General features: G+C 41.6%; 1 protein-coding gene across 5 annotated transcripts in view; it reads left to right on the top strand.

The window, feature by feature from the left end:
- The window catches only part of SLC35G2 (solute carrier family 35 member G2), a 38,192-nt gene extending 17,690 nt beyond the window's left edge, over positions 1-20,502 (top strand). For 3 of the 5 annotated variants that reach the window (XM_033212565.1, XM_033212564.1, XM_033212566.1), the window contains exon 2: positions 19,060-20,502. In XM_033212565.1, coding sequence (XP_033068456.1) covers positions 19,078-20,316 — 1,239 coding nt within the window. In that variant the 5' untranslated portion in view covers positions 19,060-19,077 and the 3' untranslated portion in view covers positions 20,317-20,502. Of the gene's footprint in view, positions 1-13,785; positions 13,959-19,059 lie in introns of those variants that run through there. The other 2 variants (XM_033212567.1, XM_033212563.1) reach the window with 2 other exon arrangements.
- The last annotated feature ends 4,049 nt before the right edge of the window (positions 20,503-24,551 follow it).

The following is a 24,551-nucleotide window of genomic DNA, read 5'->3' as shown; positions in this document are numbered from 1 at the left end:
TCCCACTGTGTTTTATCATATCAAGAGTACATTTCATTAAGATGTAAATATATTACTTTGCTATATTTCTATAGAGGGAAATATTGCTTTTATTACAGATTCTTAGATTAAAATTCTAGGAGATGGATGATGGTGTCTCCTGTTTTAGTGCTGACTTCATTTCCTGGTCCAGAAGATCAGAAATCTGTTCATGTTTTAGAGAACAGCATGAAGTCCATCTGTTCAGGTCAGATTTTTCCACATTAACATAAAGATTTATGGGGTGGTAACTTATGTAAGAAAAGCCAAAGGTAATTATATTCTTTGCTGCCATTTGGAACCTACATTATGTTTTTGGTTAGTAATGAAAATATACTAGTATATATCTACACACACACACACACACACACATATACAGAATTATTTCAAACACTATGATAAAGTCATCCTCTTCAGTTTGTATAATATTTCACCTCTGTTTTGGTTTAGGCACCAGACAGCATTCATTCAAATTTTCTCTGTAATATAGTCTGTTTATGTACAGTTTTCCTTCCAACAGAAGGCACAGAAATAAAAGAGCTACAATTGGCTTCTTGGGTGACTATTTTAGTGTGACTGAAATACAGAGTAATGATTTTTTTCCTCTGATGAACATAGCTTGATTTTTTTTTCAGATTTTAAAGGAAATATATACTTATATGAAAAATAAACAGAAAAGAGAGAAAATACCATATAATTGAATTTCCACCATTTGCAAGGATAAATAGAATCACATCATGAATACTCATTGACATCTTTCTTTTTACTCAGCAATATGATATGAGGGTTTTCTTATATCAATATATATACATATAAATTACCCTTTTAGATGGCTGCATATTACATTAATGATTTTCTTTAACCAGCATCCCATTAATGAGCAGTTCATTTCCAATTTTTCATTGTATAAAGAAAGCCATGATGAATATTCTTGCATGCACATCTTTATATACTTTACTGGTGATGATCTTAAGATATATCCCTGAAAATAGCATTGCTGGGTCAAAGAGTTCACATAATTTTACATTTTGACACATGTTCCTGGTAAAATTAACTTTTTTTTTTTTTTTGAGACAAAGTCTTGCTCTGTCACCCAGGCCAGAGTGCAGTGGTACAATTTTGGCTCACTGCAACCTCTGTTCAAGGCTCAAGCCTGAACTGGCTCAAGCAATTCTCCAGCCTCAGCCTCCCATGTAGCTGGGACTACAGGTGGGAGTCATCATGCCTAGATCATTTTTGTGTTTTTTTGTAGAGTTGGGTTTTTGCCATGTTGCCCAGGCTGGTCTCAATCTCCTGAGCTCAAAGTGATCTGCCTCCCAAAGTGTTAGGATTACAGGCATGAGCCACTGTGCCCGGCCATAAAATTAACTCTTGATGAGGTGAATTACAGTATGTATAGTCTTATATATAATGTCCCTGTCAATGACAGAACTTGGTAAAGTCTCTTTTTAACTTTGCAGTAGTATTTATATATACATATATATATAATGCACACACACGTGTGTGCTTGTGCATGCATGTTCTCCTATAGACATTAAAGGAGTGCAGTGGTTTTAATAAATCTAGGTGTGCTACTTAACCAATCAGGTATTGTTAGGTTTATTCAAAATTTGACCTATGGTTTGGTCTGAAACGATGGCATCTGGTAACCATTTCTTATCTTTACGTTGATTTTAATGAAATATGGTATATGGGAAGAGGTGACCGAGTTGTAATTTTAGTGAGTGGTATCTATGGTGTGAAGAATCAATGGTGTCAATTGTATGAAGAATCAGTTATGATTAAGCCAAACCAAATTTGTAAACTTTTGAATTGATTCATGTGGTATATTTTAAAGTTTTCACCACAAGGAGGAGTTCAGGGTTGGCTTTTTTGTGGATAAATAGTAGCAAAAACAAGACAAATGTGAGCATGTGGCGCATGTGTTTGAAGGATTTGATAGTAGCTTCTGTTGATCCTGGGGTGTTCTTTTTTAGTTCAGGAACTGATGCGTATCCTGGGCAGTTGGAAGACTTCTTTGAACTCAGCTGGGCTGCCCTGATGATCTCTCAAGAGTTAGGTAAATTACAAACAACCAAGAAGTACAACTTTAACATGCATATTGGAACAGCCCAGTAATTTTACATTTAATTAGCATCTAACCTAAATGGGTATTTAACTATTTAAATAGAAACATAAAAATTCATGGAAATAGAAAAGGATCATTTTATTCCTGCTTCTCCCCCTTCTAGTGATGGCTCCTTCCTACCCTTAACAGCTTCACCCAGTACAGCTGAATTTAAAGCTGCTGACTCACAGCAAGGTGATTCTGCTTTTTTTTTTTTTTTTAAACAGAAGGAAAGTTAAGTGGTAGATGATAAATATGTGTTTATTGAGGATGGCATATTTTATGCAAATTGATAAGTCCATTGATTCGAAGATTAGAAAGGCTCTTTCCTGGAAAGGGAAGTGTCGATTATAAATGCTGAAAGACTTGCATACTTGCATTCTAGCAAGTTCTTAGCTGCCAGTCGACACATTCATCACCATGTGCCAAAATGGATTTTAAAATGTCACAACACAAATTGCTCTGCTCCAAATCAAGCACCATCACAGTCACACAAGCCAAACCAACCTGCTTGTTTAAAAGTGCCACATAAAGCTTTTTTTTCAATCTCAGTTAACCTTTTCCTTTCCTGGTATGCATGGTTCATTACAGTCTCCTAAAGTCATGAACCATGACTGAGTAAAGCGAGGCCAGGCTTCTCCCTTTGACTTTGCCTATACAGCAACTAACTGGTCCAGGTGCTTTCAAACTAATGATAAGACTAAATATTTAGCCCAGCTCTAACCAGCCTGATAACTCTCACCCCTACTTTTTGCCTCATACCTTCTGCTCTCATTTATTTCTTTTGTTTTTCTCAATCTTTTCCCTCCCAGAGCCAGCTGTTGATTTCTAGAAGCTACTGCATAGCCCAATAGCCCCTGACTATTCCTTCCCTAATTTTCTGCTTTAGAACTGTCAGTGGAGTATCCAGCTCAAACCTGGGCTAGCCCACCTGTTTGATGCTTCTCTTTCCAGCCCCTACCTCAATACCATCACATCTGTTTTCTTACCTTCCCTCATCTCCAAGTCCCTTAGCTGTAATTTCCACCCCCTCCTATAACCCAGACTGACACAGCTCGGCAAAATCCTCAGGTCTGTCTACCATTCTCCTACAGTCTAGCTCAGCCCAAAATTTCTTAGTCCCCTTAGATCACATTCTACCGTGCTCCTCCCAACATGGCCCACTCTGGAATCCAGTATCCACTACTTTTCCCAGTCCAACTAAGCAGCCTTCATCCCCAGCCTAATTGGTTGGGGGGACTGCCACACCTTCAGCTTCAGTGTATCCTCCCTCTTGGGAAGCTTCTGCTTTTCAACCCAAAATAAGGGTTCTCTTGTACCCAGGTAGCCCTCTTTTAAGCTGATTTTGGCTAGCATGCCAAGGAGCTTATCATTCAGCCTAGTGTGCCCAGAATTTTTTCTAGGCTGAAATGAGTAAGCTGCCATCCAGTTCTGGCACTCTTGTGCCTCCGTTAGTACTGCAGGGAGTCATCCTCAAAGAGGATATCACCACTGACCTGTCACCAGAAAGGCACAGTGATGATGAAAATTTGGACTGATTCATTCATATTCTTCCCCTGGTTGTTGCCCTTCTTTTCTTTCTTCCTCCTCCTCCTCCCCTCCTTCCCTCCCTCTCTCTCTCTCTCTCTCTCTCCCTCCCTTCCTTCCTTCTCCTCCTTTTTTTCTCTCTTTCTCTTTTCTTTCTGTCTCCCTCTCCCTCTCTCTCTTTTTTCTTTCTTTTCTTTTGGCAGAGTCTCACTCTGTCATCCAGGCTGGAGTACAGTGCGTGATTTCGGCTCACTGCGACCTCTGCCTCCCTGGTTCAAGCGATTCTCCTGCCTCAGCCTCCCTGGTAGCTGGGACTATAAGCGCATTCCACCATGCCTGGCTAATTTTTTTATTTTTAGTAGAAATGGGGTTTCACCATGTTGGCCAGGCTGGTCTCGAACTCCTGACCTCAGGTGGTCTGCCCGTCTCAGCCTCCCAAAGTGCTGGGATTACAGATGTGAGCCACTGTGCCTGGCCTTTTTTTCTTTTCTTTTCTTTTTTTTTTTTTTTTGAGATAGGGTCTCAGTCTGTTGCCTAGGCTGTAGTATAGTGGTGTGATTTTTTTTTTTTTTTTTTGAGGTGGAGTCTCGCTCTGTTGCCCGGGCTGAAGTGCAGTGGCCGGATCTCAGCTCACTGCAAGCTCCGCCTCCTGGATTTACACCATTCTCCTGCCTCAGCCTCCAGAGTAGCTGGGACTACAGGCGCCCGCCACCTCGCCCGGCTAGTTTTTTTTATTTTTATTTTTAGTAGAGACGAGGTTTCACCGTGTTAGCCAGGATGGTCTCGATCTCCTGATCTCATGATCCGCCCGTCTCGGCCTCCCAAAGTGCTGGGATTACAGGCTTGAGCCACCGCGCCCGGCCTTTTTTTTTTTTTTAAGAGACAGTTTCACCATTTTGCCCAGGTTGGTCTCGAACTCCTGAGCTCAAAGTGATCTGCCTGCTTCAGCCTCCCAAAGTGCTGAGATTGCAGGCATAAGCCACCATACCCCACCCCTCCCCTGGTTCTTCTAAGCAAGAGGATGCATTTGCAAGATGGTTGGCAGGGTCAGGAGTGCAGTCAGTGGCTATGGAAACAAAAGTTAGTTGTTGCTATGGTAATACAGAGCTGCACTCTATCTAAAGGATGGACACAGCACCAAAACTAGATTCCAGAATGTAACAAACTTATCATTCCTCAGACTCTCAAACTAAATTTTTTTCTCAAGAACAACGAGCTCATGGAGAGAATGAAAGACTTCATATCCTACTAATTTTTGAGTCAGGTATCAGTTCCCTACTGGCCAATAATGTGAATATAAATATCAGAGTTGATCCCCAAAAGAACATTTTTAGCATAAATACCTAAGAGTCACCATCAGACACTCATGTCCACAAATTGTGTGGAAAAACCCCAGTTTGTAGTCAAAGTCTAAAATTATATCCTTTTTACTCTGAAAAATCTAAAATGTAGAAGAGAATCAATTCTGACTAGTATAAACAAAAAGTAATAAGCAATCATTTTAATATAGGATTTAATAAGTTGTCTTAATATTTCCGATAAATATTCAGATGACTACTTTGAAGTATTTTGAAATAAAGATACTTTTCATATGTCATAAAGCTACTTTTAATATATTAACATTTATTGCTCTTGAGTTCAAAGTATATCTTATTCTAGCCACCAAAACATTTAGAAAATAGAAAAAAAGGTAAAAACTAATTTTTTTGTTTCTTACATTCCAGACACTTAATACCCTTACCCCATTCACTGAATGCAATTCATTGCTATTTCCTTGTTTTGTCCTTTTGAGTGGTTCGGGATCTGCTTCAAATGACTAAGAGATGTGAGTAATAGGGTTCAATGTCTTTCTTATTTTCAGATTTAAAGCTCTTCAATGATGTAGCTCAAAATGAAAGTTCTTTCAATCCAACAACTTTGCAGAGCTGCTGATCCCTCTCCCAGATGAATCCTGGCCAGGCCTTTCTGACAATCCTGGGATACCCTGGGGCCAGTATAGAGTTCAAGGGCAGACCAGACTGGCAGAGGGGTTCCTGAGGGACCTGGAACCAGCGTCACCAGCATGGTCAGAATTGTAACCTAGTGGCAAAGATAACTGTGAGAACAATCTCAAAGGTGGGGCCAGGACAGAAATGGTAGAATAAATAGCAGAGCTTGTGATGGCTATTATAGGATGGGACAAAGCTCAAGGAGCAGTTGTAGAATGCAGTTCAGGACCAAGTCATTATTTTTGTTTAATCAACTTTTATTAAATGTGCTCTGTGTGCCAGGAACGCAAATATGAATGAGAGCTCTCTTGCCATCATGGAATTCACAAAGGAGACTGTGACTTGGCATGCCCCCTTTAGACGGCACCTGGATTTGTTGGAGGAGTGGACATGGCAGCTTAAATGAGCCATCTTGGGCTGTGCACAACCCAGAAATTTCGAAGTGTGCCAATGTGTCTGTCTAGTATCATTGTGGGAGGATGTAGAGTCATTCTATGATTGTTTCTGATGTCTCTGTGGCTCTGAGTCTTTTTAGAAGGAGTACTTTAAAAATCAGGGTTCTGGGTCGGGCGCGGTGGCTCAGGTGTGTAATCCCAGCACTTAGGGAGGTTGAGGCGGGCGGTTCACTTGAGGCCAGGAGTTCGAGACCAGCTTGGCCAATGTGGCAGAACCCTGTCTCTACTAAAAAAAAAATACAAAAATTAGCCGGGCGTGGTGGCACACACCTATAATCCCAGCTGCGTGGGAGGTTGAGGCAGGAGAATCCCTTGAGCCCAGTAGGTAGAGGTTGCAGTGAGCTGAAATTGCTCCACTGCACTCCAGCCTGGGCGACAGAGTGAGATCCCATCTTAGAAAGGCCAGGCGCAGTGGCTTAAGGTTGTAATCCCAGCACTTTGGGAGGCCGAGGCGGGCGGATCACCTGAGGTCAGAAGTTCGAGACCAGCTTGGCCAACATGGTGAAACCCTCTCTCTACTTAAAAATACAAAAATTAGCTGGGCATGGTGGTGCATGCCTGTAGTCCCCGCTACTGAGGAAGCTGAGGCAGGAGAATCCCTTGAACCCAAGAGGTGGAGGTTGAGGTGAGCTGAGATTGCCCCACTGCACTCTAACCTGGGTGGCAGAGTGGGACTCTGTCTCAAAACAAAACAAAAAAATCAGAGTTCTGAGTGAATTTTACTATGTACACGTTGACACTTACCTTTGCCCTGAGCCTAGCTGAGCCTAGATGAAGGTTTGAATAGAAGTTATTGGGAGGTGGATAGGACGTGCAAGTTATAAGAAAACAAATTTGCTGGCCGGGCACGGAGAGAATCAAGGAGAATTGCTTGAACCCGGGAGGCAGAGGTTGCAGTGAGCCGAGATTTTGCCACTGCACTCCAGCCTGGCGATAGAGTGAGACTCCGTCTCGAAAAAAGAAGAAAAAGAAAACAGCCGGGCGCGGTGGCTCTTGCTGAAAATACAAAAAACTAGTCGGGTATGGCGGCAGGCGCCTGTAGTCCCAGCTACTTGGGAGGCTGAGGCAGGAGAATTGCTTGAACCTGGGAGGTGGAGGTTGCAGTGAGCCAAGATTGCGCCACTGCACTCCAGCCTGGGAGACAGAGCGGGACTCCGTCTCAAAAAAAAAAGAAAACAAATTTGTTGACTGGGCGTGGTGGCTCACACATGTAATCCCAGCACTTTGGGAGGCCCAGGCTGACTGATCGCATGAGGCCGGGAGTTTGAGACCAGCCTGGCCAACATGGCAAAAATCCTGTCTCTACAAAAAATGGCTCACACGAAGTAGTAGTCCCAGCTACTCCTGAGGCTGAGGCACGAGAATTGCTTGAACCTGGGAGGTGGAAGTTGCAGTGAGCAGAGATTGGGCCACTGCATTCCAGCCTGGGTGACAAAGCAAGACTCCATCTCAAAAAAAATAAAAAAAAGAAAAGGAAAAAACAAGACAAAACATTCCTTCATGTAATGGAAAAACTTCAAAATTGTGATCTGTTTATTTTCACATATGTGGCATTTCCTGTTATTGCTATGAATCTAGCCCTGCATAAGGGTAGTTTGTCATCCCATTTGCCTTTCAGCTTTAGGAGGGCTGAAGTTTATATGTTCAAAGCCCTTCTTGGCTCCATATTAACTAGCCATTAAAAGTGATATTATGTAATTTTTAATGACACGGAAAATGTTTACAATGCATTGTAAAATGGGGAAGTTATAAAATAGGATATTACGTTTGATACCATTTTTGCAAGAAAAATCTTTCTAGAAGGGTCTGTAGTTGTCTCTGGTAGGATTATGAGTGATTTTTATTTTCTTTGCTTTCCCACATTTCTAAATGTTCTATAGTAAACACATATTGCTTTTGTAATGGGAATAAACAAAATGTTATTTATTTAGATATCTGATGGTGGTAAATAGAATAAGCTCTCCGGTGAGAAGCTTATTCTGAACAAGCTCAGATATGGAACCACTGGGAAGCTCCTGATGTGGAATCACTGTGGATTTGCTGGTGCTGGAACTCACTTGACTGGGCCAAAATATGAGGCATACACTGGGAAACTATCAGGAAACTAGCAGTTGAAACTCAGCCTGAAGATGCTGAAACACATGTATTTCCAGCACCCTTTAGAATAGACTGAGAATAGTTTAATTCTCTAGTGGTTTAAAGCAGATACAAATTACTTAAGGAACAGCTGCAGTTATGCCCTAAAAATTTAATTCTTTTTTTTTTTTTTTCCGATGCGGAGTCTTGCTCTTTTGCCAGGCTGGAGTCAGTGGCATGATCTTGGGTCACTGTAATCTCCACCTCCCAGGTTCAGGCAATTATCCTGCCTCAGCCTCTCGAGTAGCTGAGACTACAGGTGCGCGCCATCATGCCCAACTAATTTTTGTATTTTTAGTAGAGACTGGGTTTCACCATGCTGGCCAAGATGGTCTCGATCTCTTGACCTTGTGATCCGCCCGCCTCAGCCTCCCAAAGTGCTGGGATTACAGGCGTGAGCCACCGTGCCTGGTCCCTAAAAATTTAATATTAAAGGAAATTTGGGAGACCTAGCAGCAGAAATAGTGCCAGAGGTAGAGAATCTGAATACACAAATTCTCTTAATAGCCAAACTGTATACTGTGATGTTTTATTCTTGAAATATTAGGAACTTTAAAGTGTTTTAATGGTTAAGGCTTCCTATTTGAGTTGCTAGCCATTTAAATCCATTTATTTATATTATTTATATTTGGTTGGTACTAAATGTTGCTTCATTAAAAAAATGGTTATTCTTCATTTGACACTTACTGAATTCTCATCTCATGCTGAGTACTATATTAGATGTGGTCTCTGTAATTGAGACCATCACAGGTTCAGTGGAAGAGAAAGACAAACATTTGTAATTCAATAAGGTAAATTCTGTGACTAAAGGTATAATGAAAGTTATATCCCCCACTCGGGTGCAGGTATCTAACTCAGATTGGATTGGGAGGTAGGCCTAGGGAAGTTTTTGAGAGAAGGTGATATTTAATCTGGGCCTTGAATAATGAGCAGGTATTAACCAGGTGAAAAAGCAGGAAAAGAATATTCCATAAAGAAGGAACAGCATATTAGACAACCTAGAGACATGAAAGCATGATGTGTTCAAAGAATTCCCAGTAGTTGGGAATAGTCAGAAGCTTTGTGCATATGGGAGACAAGCAGGAGATAAGACTGATGGTTACTTTTCTTTTTTTTCTTTAAAACAATCTTTTTTTGTTGCTTTTTAATGTTTTCTTTTTTTTTTTTTTTTGGTCTTCTATTATTTTGAGACAGAGTCTTGCTCTGTCACCCAGGCTGTAGTGCAGTGGTGCCATCTGCCTGCTCTGCAACCTCTGCCTCCTGGGTTCCACCGATTCTCCTGCCTCAGCCTCCTGAGTAGCTAGGATTATAGGTATGTGCTGCGACGTCCGGCTAATTTTTATATTTTTACTAGAGATGGGTTTTGCCATGTTGGCCAGGCTGGTCTCGAACTCCTGGTCTTGTATGAGCCGCCGCCACACCTGGCCTCTTTAAAAAAAAAAAAAAATTCTATGGTTACTTTTATATGTCAACTTGGCTGGTCAAACATTATTCTGGATGTTTCTGTGAGAGTTTTTGGATGAGATTTACATTTGAAAGGGTGGACTTTGGGGAAAGCAAATTGCCTTCCATAATGTGGGTGGGCATCGTCCAATCAGTTGAAAGCCTGAAGAGCACAAAAGACTGACCTCCCCAAGCAAGAGGGAATTCTTTAGCCGACAGACTTTGGACTTAAACTGCAATCTTGGCACTTCTCTGGACTGGCCTGCTACCCACTCTGCAAATTTTGGACATGCCGACGTGCCAGCCTCCATAATTGTGTATTACTTTTCTCAACCATAGGAATGAGGTGGTCTCAGGCCTCATATTCTGAGATCTAGCTTGGAAAACAGTTCCTCTTTTGGATAAAAAATATTGGTTTTAAGCTCGCCACACTGAATGTGCCCATTGTTCAAGCAGACACCAAACTGCATACTTTTAATCCATTTGTATCCAGTATTTTTGGTGGAAACATTTGTAGCTAAGCAGACTAGACTTCTGGTTCTATTTCATATTCCCTCTAATTAGCTGAGTTGCTCTGCACTGCTGAAGTAGAAACGTCTTTGGGAGGCCGAGACGGGCGGATCACGAGGTCAGGACATCGAGACCATCCTGGCTAACACGGTGAAACCCCGTCTCTACTAAAAAATACAAAAAAACTAGCCGGGCGAGGTGGCGGGCGCCTGTAGTCCCAGCTACTCGGGAGGCTGAGGCAGGAGAATGGCGTGAACCCGGGAGGCGGAGCTTGTAGTGAGCTGAGATCCGGCCACTGCACTCCAGCCTGGGCGACAGAGCGAGACTCCGTCTCAAAAAAAAAAAAAAAAAAAAAAAAAGAAACGTCTGCCTTAGTGGTCACTTTCCCCATGTGAATCCTTGTCAGAGGAACTAAAGCCATGATACTGGTTTAGAGCACTTGTCTCTGAGGAAGGAGGAAAAGTTGAGTTGGCACTTTGATCAGAACAATTTAGAGTAGATTGCAGAAAGTTACAGTGGCTAAAGTACATAGTGGTCTTGCATTGGGAGAAATATCAAAACACTAGAAGTATGAAGTCATTAAAAAGACAAACTGATTGTGAAGACATGTCAAAGATTCCAACAGTTATCATCCAAAACACTTTCTCTTAAGACAGACAATACTACTCTTGTTGGTGGCCAAACCAGAACTCAAAATTTCTGAGTCTTAAATTTCTTATCTCTAAAATAAAATTTCTGGCTGGGCATGGTAGCTCACACCTGTAATCCCAGTACTTTGGGAGGCTAAGGCGGGTGGATCACCTGAGGTCAGGAGTTTGAGACCAGCCTAGCCAGCATGGTGAAACCCCATCTCTACTAAAAATACAAAAACTAGCTGGGCGTGGTGGTGCATGCCTGTAATCCCAGTTACTCTGGAGGCTGAGGGAGGCTGAGGCAGGAGAATCACTTGAACTTGGGAGGTGGAGGTTGCAGTGAGCTAAGATCATGCCACTACATTCTAGCCTGGGTGACAGAGTGAGACTCTGTCAATAAATAAATAAATAAATAAAATTTCCTAGTTTCCTGGGGCCAAGTGAATACTGTTGGTTCCTGCCAAGGACAGCTGCCTACTAGGCAAGAAGACCAAACAGCAAAAATCTGTGGACTCTAAGTCTCAAAATGTAAGGCTCTCCCACATCAGGGATTTGTGTACTGAGGAGGCCCTCTAGAATTTACCTGAGATAAGCTACATTTGGATACTTGCAACCAAGAGAATATTGGTGGCCTATTGGAGTTAGCAGAAGACAACAAGCAAGGAGAGAATTCTAACGTATATCAGAGTTAGGAGTTAATTTGAAACACAGAACCAGTAGGGAATTTATTATAAAGGATTGGCTTCATTGCACTCCAGCCTGGGCTACAAGAGCGAAACTCCATCGCAAAAAAAAAAAAAAAAAAATGGCTTATGTTCTTATGGGGGCTGGATAAGCAAGTCTGAAGTCTGTAGGCAGTCATTCAGGAAGGGGAGATTAAGGGCCAGTTAGGGCTGGGACCAGTGGCTCATGCCTGTAATCCCAGCACTTTGGAAGGCCGAGGCAGATGGATCACTTGAGGTCAGGAGTTCGAGACCAGCCTGGCTAACAGGGCGAAACCCCACCTCTACTAAAATACAAAAATTAGCTGGATGTAGTGGTGGCGGCGGTGGGTACCTGTAATCCCAGGTACTCAGGAGGCTGAGGCAGGAGAATCGCTTGAACCTGGAAGGCAGAGGTTGCAGTGAGCCGGGATTGTATCCCTACACTCTAGTCTGGGTGACAAAGCAGGACTCTGTCTCAAAACAAAGGAGAAAAAACTGGTTAGAAACCCATGAGCACAGGATGCTTGTGGTCCACAGGCAGTAAAGAAAAAATCATGAACAGGCTGGAACCCCAAGGGCATAAGCTGTTTGGAAACTCTGAATTTAAGGAAGGCCTAAGCCCCCACCTTTAAAGGGCTCCCCTTATTAAGTCAGGCCTACCCAGGATAAAGTCAACAGATTAGGGGCTATTTATTTATCAACATATTTACAACAAACAAAAGGGACTTTTATTACATCTGTAAAATCTCTTCACAACAGCAACTTAGATAGATTAGTGTTTGATTAAATAAATTGGAAAGTGTAGTTCAGCATAGTCAAGTTTACACACCAAGAAGCCATCAGAGGCTGGGTGTGGTGGCTCATGCTTATAATCCCAGCACTTTGGGAGGCTGAGGTTGGTGGATCACTTGAGCCCAGGAGTTTGAGACCAGCCTGGGCAACGTGGCGAAAACCCATCTCTACAAAAAATACAAAAATTATTAGGTGGGCGTGATGGCAGGCGTCTGACGCCCCAGCTACTTAGGAGACTGAGGTGGGAGGATCACTTGAGCCAGCCATATTCACTGGGTGACAAAGTGAATCTGGAGTGACAAAAAGCTATCATAGTCATAAAAAAAGAATGAAATTATGTCCTTTGCAGCAACATGGATAGAGCCAGAGGCTATTATCCTAAGTGAAATAACTCAGAAACATAAAATCAAATACAGCATGTTCTGTATTATAAGCTCTTATTAAGTGGGAGTTAAACAATGGATACACATGAAGATGGAAATAATAGACACTGGAGACTCCAAAATGGGGTAGAGCAGGTGGGAAGAGAGGGTTAAAAAATTACCTATTGGGTACAGTGCTATTTGGGTGATGGATACACCAGAATCCTAAATCTTACCATTACATAATATATACATGTAACGGACCAGACGTGGTGGCTTATGCCTGTAATCCCAGCACTTTGGGAGGCCGAGGCAGGCAGATCACCTGAGGTAGGGAGTTCAAGACTAGCCTGACCAACATGGAGAAACCCCATCTCTACTAAAAATACAAAATTAGCTGGGCGTGGTGGCACATGCCTGTAATCCCAGCAACTCGGGAGGCTGAGGCAGAAGAATCGCTTGAACCCGGGAGGGGGAGGTTGTAGTGAGCCAAGATCGTGCCATTGCACTCCAGCCTGGGCAATAAGAGCGAAACTCTGCCTCAAAAAAAAAAAAAAAAAAAATATATATATATATATGTGTGTGTGTGTGTGTGTGTGTGTGTAACGAATCTGCACATGTACTCCCTGAACCTAAAAAAAATTATGTATTATAGTACCTAATTTTTATTGTGTGCTAAATACACCACAAGTTATGCCATTTAATTTACATATATTTTATCATTATACTTTGTAATAATCATAGGTAATAAGTATTATTATCTCTTTTATACATGTAGAAACTAAAGTTTATGAAAACAAAATCACGTACCCAAAGTCATGATTAATAAGGGGTAAAGTTGAACCCAACTTTTTTTTTTTTACTTTAAATCCTGTGCTTTTATTTATTTTTATTTTTTATTTTTGACACAAGTTCTCACTGTGTCTCCCAGGCTGAAGTGCAGTGGTGCGATCTTGGCTCACTGCAACCTCTGCCTCCTGGGTTCAAGTTAATCTGGTGTCTCAGCCTCCCAAGTAGCTGGGACTACAGGCATGTGGCACCACACCCAGCTAATTTTCTGTATTTTTAGTAGAGATGAGGTTTCACCATGTTGGTTAGGCTGGTCTCAAACCCCTGACCTCAAGTGATCTGCCCGCCTCAGCCTCCCAAAAGTGCTGGAAAATGATATTGATGGACCCAAGGGACACAGTTTGTGCCAGCATATTGAGAGATTGGATCCTTCTAAATTCTTCGTTCTGCTCATGACCAGTTGCCATACACCGCAGAATGTCAACTGCCTACAAGGTAAATTTCACATTGGTCGACTCACCCTTCCTATCACTCCTGATAATGCACTCATGGTTTATGGGTTGTTTTAGTAGTATGTGGTGAACTATAAGCTGTTACAATGGGAGAAGTTTTTTTTTAAACCTCTTAAAAGTTGATGTATATATATATCCTTACCACTAAGCATAACTTTTGAATTAGGCATGTGGCAATTCCTTTCTTGATGTGTTTAGGGAAAATGAGCCAAATAATATTTTAAAAAATGTATAAGCCAGGCTAGTTTCTATCCTTTCTTCTATTAAACTCAGGATCACACAAGTAGGCATGAGTGTGCACAAATGTTTATGCCTTGCATTGTTCTGAGAATTAGTAAAAGAATATCTGAAAGCATGATATAACTTTGTATTTGTGTCCAATAATATAACACACAAAGTTGTTGAATTAAAAAATAATAATAATGCCGTGGGGCATGGTAGCTCACGCCTGTAATTCCAGCATTTTGAGAGGCCGAGGTGTGCTTATTGCTTGAACTCAGGAGTTTGAGATCATCGTGGGCAACATGGCAAAACCCTGTCTCTATAGAAAGTGTAAAAAATAGCCAGGAGGGATGGTGTGCAAATGTCTCAGCTGAGGCTGAGGTGGGAGGATTGCTTGAGCCCTGGAGGTTGAAGCTGCAGTGAGCAGTGATCACACCACTGCACTCCAGCCTGGGCAACAGAGTGAGACCCTGTCTCAAAATAATTATTATTTGACATATCAAATTTGAGCACAGTTGACTAGAAACAAAATTCCACTGAGTTGAGACAGCTAGATCACAAAATTATTAGATTACAAAATATTAGGTTAGAAGTACTACTGCAGATGTTTAAACAAGGAAGAAAAACATACAAGTGGCTAGAGGTCAGGAAAGGCTTGTTTCTAAAAGATAGAATTTGTACTGGGCCTTTAAAGATGAACAGTGTTGGCTGGGCATGGTGGCTCACACCTGTAATCCCAGCACTTTGGGAGGCTGAGGCGGGCGGATCACGAGGTCAGGAGATCGAGACCATCTTGGCTAACACGGTGAAACCCCGTCTCCACTAAAAATACAAAAAATTAGCCGGAGGCCGGGCGCGGTGGCTCAAGCCTGTAATCCCAGCACTTTGGGAGGCCGAGACGGGCGGATCACGAGGTCAGGAGATCGAGACCATCTGGCTAACACGGTGAAACCCCGTCTCTACTAAAAAAAGACAAAAAAAAACTAGCCGGGCATGGTGGCGGGCGCCTGTAGTCCCAGCTACTCGGGAGGCTGAGGCAGGAGAATGGCGTAAACCTGGGAGGCGGAGCTTGCAGTGAGCTGAGATCCGGCCACTGCACTCCAGCCCGGGCGACGGAGCGAGACTCCGTCTCAAAAAAAAAAAAAAAAAAAAAAAAAAAAAAAAAATTAGCCGGGCGCGGTGGGCGCCTGTAGTCCCAGCTACTCGGGAGGCTGAGGCAGGAGAATGGCGTGAACCCGGGAGGTGGAGCTTGCAGTGAGCCGAGATCGCACTACTGCACTCCAGCCTGGATGAAGAGTGAGACTCCGTCGCAAAGGGAGATGAACAGTGTTTACAAAGTTGGAGCAGAAGGGAAACTAGTGAGAATAAAAGCTTAGGGTACATATGGAGAATGAGGACGGGGAAGACACTGGACTGACTGCTCAGAGCAAAGTCGGCATGTTGAAGAGCTAAGTACTGATAGGAGCTAGATTAGCCAGGGTATTGAGAGCCTGGCAGAGTAGCTGAAATTTGATAAGGTAGAGATTAGCAAATCACTGTAGGTTCTTGAATGGGGAAAGCTTGAGAAAAGTTGTTTTTTTTTGTTTTGTTTTGAGTCTTTTAAAGGCAGATCAATGTGACAGTGGGATAATATAGATAAATTTTAGAGAAGGACTGGGATTCAAGGGAGGCTAGTTAGGATGCTGTTGCAATATTCTAGATAGGAATTCCCAATAACCCAAACCACAATTATAAAAGTTACATAGAATTGGAGGAGAAAGGGAAAAACAGGAATATTTCAAAGACAAAAACACTAAGATTAGTGACCAAATGCAAGTAAGATGGCAGAAAAGATAATTCACAGTATTCCCTAATCTCTAGCTTGGGGAACTGGAGAAATTGTGGTATCACAAACATAAATGAGGACATTAGGAAAAAAATCTATTTGGGAGAACAAGACTATTCAGTTTGGGATTATTGAAGCTGAAGCTATGATGTGACATGTCCTGGCAAAAGTTGGAAATAAAGAACAATCAGATTAGCCTGATAGTGGTGTGCAGGAAGAAGGACTGCAAATGGGACATCCAGGCTAGGAAACAGAAGGGTTTGGAGGCACAGGTGATACTTTTTTCATGACTTCTTCCAGCTGAAGGTGGTGCCTTTTCAAAAAGAAAGGAGTAAATAGGAATACAACAGTTGGCTCCCTAGATGGTGTCAAAGAACAAAATGAGATTTTATTTCTGGGCCATTGTTTAAGATCTTGGAACAGATGAGTTTTTGGCAAGAAATTGGGGAGTCACGAGGAAGAAAAAAAATATTTTCTTTCTTTTTTTTTTGAGATGGAGTCTTGCTCTGTTGCTGACGCTGGAGTGCAGTGGCACAATCTCGGCTCACTGCAACCTCCGTCTCTTGGGTTCAGGCAATTATCCTACCTCAGTCTCCTGAGTAGCTGGGATTACAGGTGCGCGCCAGCACACCCAGCTAGTTTTTGTATTTCTAGTAGAGATGAGGTTTTACCATGTTGGCCAGGCAGGTCTCGAACTCCTGACCTCAGGCGATCCGCCTACCTCGGCCTCCCAAAATGCTCGGATTACAGGCATGAGCCAGAGTGCTTGGCCTCTTTTTTGTTTTTTAAGTGGGAGGAGAGGAATCATTGGGAAAGAAATAGGAAATTGCTGAAAGAAAGAACCAAGTGAAAAAATAAAGGTCTAAAAGAAATAATAATATTGTAGAAGATACCCAGTGTTTCATAAAGTTGTTATAGGTAAAAGGAAGCCACATTTATTGCTAACATTTATTGAGTTTACTATATGCCAGCACTGTGGCAGATTGTTTATGTGCATTATTTTATTTAACTCTTACAGTAAGTTCAACTTTTTTTTTCCCACTTGACATTATATAGTGGACATTGTGTTTTTTTTTTTCTTTTTTGAGACAGAGTCTCTGTCACCCAGGCTGGAGTGCAGTAGCACAATCTTGGCTCACTGCAACCTCTGCTTCCTGGATTCATGTGATTCTCATGCCTCAGTCTCCTGAGTAGCTGGGATTACAGACACATACCACCAGGCCTGGCTAAATTTTGTATTTTTAGTAGAGATGGTGTTTCACCATGTTGGCCAGGCTGGCCAACTCCTCTCAAACTCCTGGCCTCAAGTGATTCGCCCGCCTCAGCCTCCCAAAGTACTGGGACTACAGGCATGAGCCACCGTGCCTACATTGTCATTTTTTTTTTTTTTTTTTTTGAGACGGAGTCTCACTCCACCGCCCAGGCTGGAGTGCTGTGGCCGGATCTCAGCTCACTGCAAGCTCCGTCTCCCAGGTTTACGCCATTCTCCTGTCTCAGCCTCCCGAGCAGCTGGGACTACAGGCGCCCGCCACCTCGCCCGGCTAATTTTTTTGTATTTTTTTAGTAGAGACGGGGTTTCACCGTGTTAGCCAGGATGGTCTCGATCTCCTGACCTCGTGATCCGCCCGTCTCGGCCTCCCAAAGTGCTGGGATTACAGGCTTGAGCCACCGCGCCCGGCCTACATTGTCATTTTTAATAGATAGATACCATAGTATTCCATTGTATGAACATTCATTATAGTAAGCTACAATGAACTCTCCTGTATGTATATTTTTGCCACATTTTTTGGTATATTCTTTTTCTTAAGTAACAGATAAACATTTTAATTCTATTTTTTTTGGATAATATCACAATTCAAAAATAAAAATGTAAAAAAAAGTAACAAAAAGGTTTTCTTCCATTTGTGTTCCTCCTGTCACCTGAACCACTATTAGTTTTCTTGGTATCTTTATATAATTTGTTATGTAAGCAAATATAAATATGTATTATTATTCCCCCCCTTTTTTTATTCAGAATGTAAAAAGCATATTGTGATCATCTCTTTAGCATAAAATCTTTTTTTTTTTTTTTTTTTTTGAGACGGAGTCTCGCTCTGTTGCCCGGCTGGAGTGCAGTGGCCGGTTCTCAGCTCACTGCAAGCTCCGCCTCCCGGGTTTACGCCATTCTCCTGCCTCAGCCTCCCGAGTAGCTGGGACTACAGGCGCCCGCCACCTCGCCCGGCTAGTTTTTTTTTTTTTTTTTTTTGTATTTTTAGTAGAGACGGGGTTTCACCGTGTTAGCCAGGATGGTCTCGATCTCCTGACCTCGTGATCCGCCCGTCTCGGCCTCCCAAAGTGCTGGGATTACAGGCTTGAGCCACCGCGCCCGGCCTAGCATAAAATCTTAAAAGTGGTATTGCTGAGTAGAGGGTAGTTAAAATCTTAATACATATGGCCCAGTTGCTCATGAGAGAGGTTGTACAATTTAACCTTTCTACCAACAATGCGTGAGTGTTACTAAATTCATGTTATTTATGTTCTAATTTCAGTGTATTTTTATATCTCAAAACTTATGGGGAGTCCAGAATAAATATTTAAAAATCACTATAATTTATAAGGTGATTCTGGTATTATACAGAATTGATTATACAAAATACTTTGGACTTATAATTTATAACAGACAAATGGACCCAATGAGAAGGAAAGGTTTGACCTAAATTATTATTTATCTTTCTGTGTTTTGCTTGTTGGATAGGTAAACAGGTAGGAAAGATGGAAAAATCCATTTGTAGTATAAAGATAGAAAATAGAGCTGAATGAAACAAGTAAGCAAAGAGAAATGGGGACAGACTTCAGATGAGAGTGAAAAAAGGGTAAACAATTCCAGTAGGTACCATAATCTGATAAGGCATATTGCCAGATCATCTTTTTTTTTTTTTTTTCTGGACTACTGTTACAGCCTCTACTTTCTATCATTGAATTGGTGCATATGATTATAATAGGAATTAAATTTTCAATGAAATGAATGTCTTTTTGTCATTTTTTTTTCTTTAAATAGAATTGATTATCTGAAGAAATGGATACTTCTCCCTCCAAAAAATATCCAGTTAAAAAACGGGTGAAAATACACCCCAACACAGTGATGGTGAAATATACTTCTCATTATCCCCAGCCTGGGGATGACGGATATGAAGAAATCAATGAAGACTATGGAAATTTTATGGAAGAAAATCCAAAGAAAGGTCTGCTGAGTGAAATGAAAAAAAAAGGAAGAACTTTCTTTGGAACCATGGATACCCTACCTCCACCAACAGAAGACCCAATGATCAATGAGATTGGACAATTCCAGAGCTTTGCAGAAAAAAACATTTTTCAGTCCCGAAAAATGTGGATAGTGCTGTTTGGATCTGCTTTGGCTCATGGATGTGTAGCTCTTATCACTAGGCTTGTTTCTGACCGGTCTAAAGTTCCATCTCTAGAACTGATTTTTATCCGTTCTGTTTTGCAGGTCTTATCTGTGTTAGTTGTGTGTTACTATCAGGAGGCCCCCTTTGGACCCAGTGGATACAGATTACGACTCTTCTTTTATGGTGTATGCAATGTCATTTCTATCACTTGTGCTTATACATCATTTTCAATAGTCCCTCCCAGCAATGGGACCACTATGTGGAGAGCCACAACTACAGTCTTCAGTGCCATTTTGGCTTTTTTACTCGTAGATGAGAAAATGGCTTATGTTGACATGGCTACAGTTGTTTGCAGCATCTTAGGTGTTTGTCTTGTCATGATCCCCAACATTGTTGATGAAGATAATTCTTTGTTAAATGCCTGGAAAGAAGCCTTTGGGTACACCATGACTGTGATGGCTGGACTGACCACTGCTCTTTCAATGATAGTATATAGATCCATCAAGGAGAAGATCAGCATGTGGACTGCACTGTTTACCTTTGGTTGGACAGGGACAATTTGGGGAATATCTACTATGTTCATTCTTCAAGAACCCATCATCCCATTAGATGGAGAAACCTGGAGTTATCTCATTGCTATATGTGTCTGTTCTACTGCAGCATTCTTAGGAGTTTATTATGCCTTGGACAAATTCCATCCAGCTTTGGTTAGCACAGTACAACATTTGGAGATTGTGGTAGCTATGGTCTTGCAGCTTCTCGTGCTGCACATATTTCCTAGTATCTATGATGTTTTTGGAGGGGTAATCATTATGATTAGTGTTTTTGTCCTTGCTGGCTATAAACTTTACTGGAGGAATTTAAGAAGGCAGGACTACCAGGAAATACTAGACTCTCCCATTAAATGAATACCTGATTATGATTATCTCCTTAATGTTCAATTATTAATACGTATACTGCCATTTTAATGTTTACCTATGAATGTCTTTTGTGTTATATAATTGACAGAGTGCTATATAATATATATACAAATGCAGAAAATTTAGTCTAATATATTCAAATACAAATATTAAATATATAAAATACGTTATGAATCTGGTATCTTTATTGGTATTTATCGGTGTCTTTCCAGGTAAATTGTAGTAGAAGGAGAATGTTAACTGCTATTACTAAATAATAGAAGACTCAAAGAAATGACTCCTTTCAGATGGAACTGAAGTTCAGAAATTAGAAATTTGTTAATGTTCAACAAAACTCCTTCATTTGTGAAAAATACACTTTAAGGTGAAATGTTGAACACCAAACCCTGTTTTGTCATCTACTTGCATTAGAAAACTAGAAGTCATAGGGCTGGGTAAGGGAGCCTGAGTTGAGGCAGGAAAAGAGGAAACAAGGGAAAAGAAGTGGCTTTTTAATGACAATGGGTGGTTGTCCAAAGTTAGAACAGGAAATTGGTCTTCCCCTTATTATGGCCACATTAGGTGATACATAGGAAGCAGAAATAGGGAGAAGTGTGGATTCTCGCCAGTCCCACCTAGTCCATGCCATTTTGTCCCCGATGTTCGGAGACTTAACGTTGGGGTACGGTCTGCTTATCCTCAGTTATGTAGATCTCTTCCAAGGCTGCCCTTGTTTATGATTTTGTGGCCAATGTATGTGTGAACTGCAGTAAAGGTACTCCTTACTCCTGAAAAAGGCACCAACAGTAATCACAGTATAGCAGAAAATTGACATGGTATCCTGAGATTCTTTTCAAAAAGGTCTAAAAGTCTGTAAAAGGATATATGATGGCATTAAGTCTAATTTTGGCCATTCTTACCAATTTAGCACAAATAAATGATATGGTGCTGGTTATTAAACTATTGTCTCAGGTCCACATTCCCCCTTCTATACTTTCCTCTGTAATGCTATGGCTCAAACCCTGCAAACTACATTTTTTCTATGCCAGCTGGTGTCTCACTAGGTTCCATCAATAAAGGGCACTAGAGGGAGTCTGGAAGGCAGAAGGCAGGAAGGGACTTCCTCCTTTCCATTTGTTTGCAGTTTCTGTCACTGTTATCCTAGCAACAAGCAAGAGCCCTTTGCCCCAGCAGCAGCAATTGATTTCAGCCTTGAGCTTCTTTTGACATCCTCCCCACCCACAACTAGTCTCATCATATCCTTCCCCGAAGTAGAAGGATCAGCCAGACAGCATCCTCTCGGGGGTCTGAGCAATACTCAGCCAGGTCATTTGTCTCGAGTTTCTGAGACCTCATAGTCCACCTTGATTCCCCCTTCTCATTAGATCTAACATTGATAGCTGCTCCCTGCAGCTATCACCTCTGGGTGACCTCAGTGTTCCCTTTTTGCTCTTTCAGTCAATGAAAACTCAATACTAAATCCTCTCTGTAGTAATACCATCTAATTTCTGATTTCCTAACATATCTCTAAACCTTCCCCAAAGGAAACTACAGCCATCAGCAGGGTACTGTGCTTTGGGAAAATGTCAACATTTAGGGATTACTAGACAGTGGCTCTCAATAGAAATTATGCAAACTGAAACACAGAAAAAGATTTGGAAAAAAAGGAATGAACAGAGCCTGAATGACCTGTACTAAGTACTGAGAAGTCTAGCATGAGTTTAATTGTAGTCCCAGAAGAAGAAGAGAAACAGAATGGGATAGAAAAAAAAAATTTGAAGAAATACTGGATAAAAGTCTTCCAAATTTGATAAAAGAATTAAAAAAGGGCCGGGCGCAGTGGCTCAAGCCTGTAATCCCAGCACTTTGGGAGGCTGACACGGGCGGATCACGAGGTCAGGAGATTGAGACCATCCTGGCTAACACGGTGAAACCCCGTCTCTACTAAAAAATACAAAAAAACTAGCCGGGCGAGGTGGCAGGCGCCTGTAGTCCCAGCTACTCGGGAGGCTGAGGCAGGAGAATGGCGTAAACCCGGGAGGTGGAGCTTGCAGTGAGCTGAGATCCGGCCACTGCACTGCAGCCTGGCGTCAGCGCGAGACTCCGTCTCAAAAAAAAAAAAAAAAAAAGAATTAAAAAAGAAAGAAAGAAAATGAGAAAACAGCAACCCACAGATCTAGAGAATGAAATGAACCCCAAGCAGGATAAATAGAAAACCAAAACAAACATCACAGTGTAATGAAACATCACAATATAACTTTTGATAAATATAATGAAAATCTTAAAAGCATTCATAGAAAAAGACACCTAGAAACATCAGTGTAACTTTTGATAAACAAATATAAACAAAATCTTAAAAGCATTCATAGAAAAAGACATAAGACATACAAGAAAACAATGATAAGAATTACAACTAGTTTCTCACAGAAACAATGGAGGCTGGAAGACAAGAATGACATCTTTAAAGTGCTGAAAACCAAAACAAAAACACCCTATGATGGCTTCTCATTGCCTATAGAATAAACTGTAGCGTGCTTGACTTCCATAACCTGGTTATTGATTGTATTTCTAGCTATCTTTTGCTCTAGCAATATTCTACTGTTGTTTAATGCCTTTTTATTATGCAGGCTCCTCTATGTGGACAGCTTTTTTCTAGTTAATTGCCTGACTAACCTGACCACACAACTCCTTTCCCCTGTGGCTTAATATCCTCCTTGCACCTATTTTTGTATTTACTAAACTAATAACAAATACCTGTTTACATTTCATTCTCTGACACTGGTTTGAGCACTTTTTTTTTTTTGAGATGGAGTCCTGTTCTGTTGCCCAGGCTGGAGTGCAATGGCTCGATCTTGGCTTACTGCAATCTCTGCCTTTCGGGTTCAAGCCTCCCAAGTAGCTGGGATTACAGGCGCACACCACCACGCCAGGCTAATTTTTTTTGTATTTTTAGTAGAGATGGAGTTTCACCATCTTGGCCAGGCTGGTTTTGAACTCCCGACCTTATGATCCACCAGTTTCAGCCTCCCAAAGTACTGGGATTACAAGCGTAAACCACCGCACCCGGACTCTCTGTAACAATTTCTAACTATAAGCTATCAGGTTTCTGGGAAAGGTCTTGACATGGAGGCTCATTTTTCCCTTTCTTGTGTTCCCAAATTCTTTTATTTGGGATTAATAAAGTAAGCCACCTGCGTGTTTTTAATCGTAGACAGATTAGCTGCCCATATCCAAAGCACCACCTGTAGTCCCTAGATAAGTTTTGTTTTTGTTTTGCGACGTGGTGTGATCATAGCTCATTGCAGCCTGAAATTCCTGGGCTCAAGCCATCCTCCCACCTCAGCCCCCAGAGTGGCTGGGACTACAGGCACATGCCACTATGCCCAGCTGATTAAAAAAAATTTTGTCGAGACAGGGTCTAGCTCTGTTGCCAGGGCTGATCATAAGTTTTGACTTACATTTTCTTGTTGCCTGATTTTGGTTAGTCCCTGATCCACTCAGCACTAATTAGCAAGGCTGATTCCTGTTTTTTGGTTTGAGTTCCCCTGAAAGAGAGGAAGCAGCAGCCATGTGCATGTTTATATTTGGAAGTTGGGGAGACAGACTGTGAAAGGAAGTCTCTGGGACAGCTCCCACCCCATGAAAACATGTACTGCATCCCTTCTAAGTGCAATTTCATAAATGCCTTTCTGCCTATCTGCCCTTCCAGTCTATGCTTTCCTTTTTCATTGCTGTTTCCTTATTCTTCTTCTTTGACTCCTCTTTTGCATATATTTTTGGAGGTTTCTTAAATTTTTTTTTCAGAGTTCCTGGTAAGAATGAGTGATGAGAAAGATTAAAGAAGGAAAATTAAGATAAAGTGGCTGGGTGCTGTGGCTCACGCCTGTAATCCCAACACTTTGGGAGGCTGAGGTGGATCACCTGAGGTCAGGAGTTTGAGACCAGCATGACCAACATTGTGAAACCCATCTCTACTAAAATTACAAAAAATTAGCCAGGTGTGGTGGTGTGTGCCTGTAGTCCCAGCAACTTGGGAGGCTGATGCAGGAGAATTGCTTGAATCCGGGAGGTGGAGGCTGCAGTGAGCTGAGGTGGTGCCACTGTACTCCAGCCTGGGCAAAAAAGCAAGACTCCATCTCAAAAAAAAAAAAAAAAAAATCTGAATGTATGACTTAAGCATATTTTTTTCTGGGTTAATTTTCCCCACTTAAGGTGGTGGTAAGCTACATGAAGGCAAGAACTGT

The sequence above is a fragment of the Trachypithecus francoisi genome, unplaced genomic scaffold (assembly GCF_009764315.1).
Source record: "Trachypithecus francoisi isolate TF-2019V2 unplaced genomic scaffold, Tfra_2.0 Lachesis_group0, whole genome shotgun sequence".
Classification (NCBI taxonomy): Eukaryota; Metazoa; Chordata; class Mammalia; order Primates; family Cercopithecidae; genus Trachypithecus; species Trachypithecus francoisi.
Note: the sequence above shows the minus strand (reverse complement) of the source record. Positions and strands in the feature narration are given on the sequence as shown.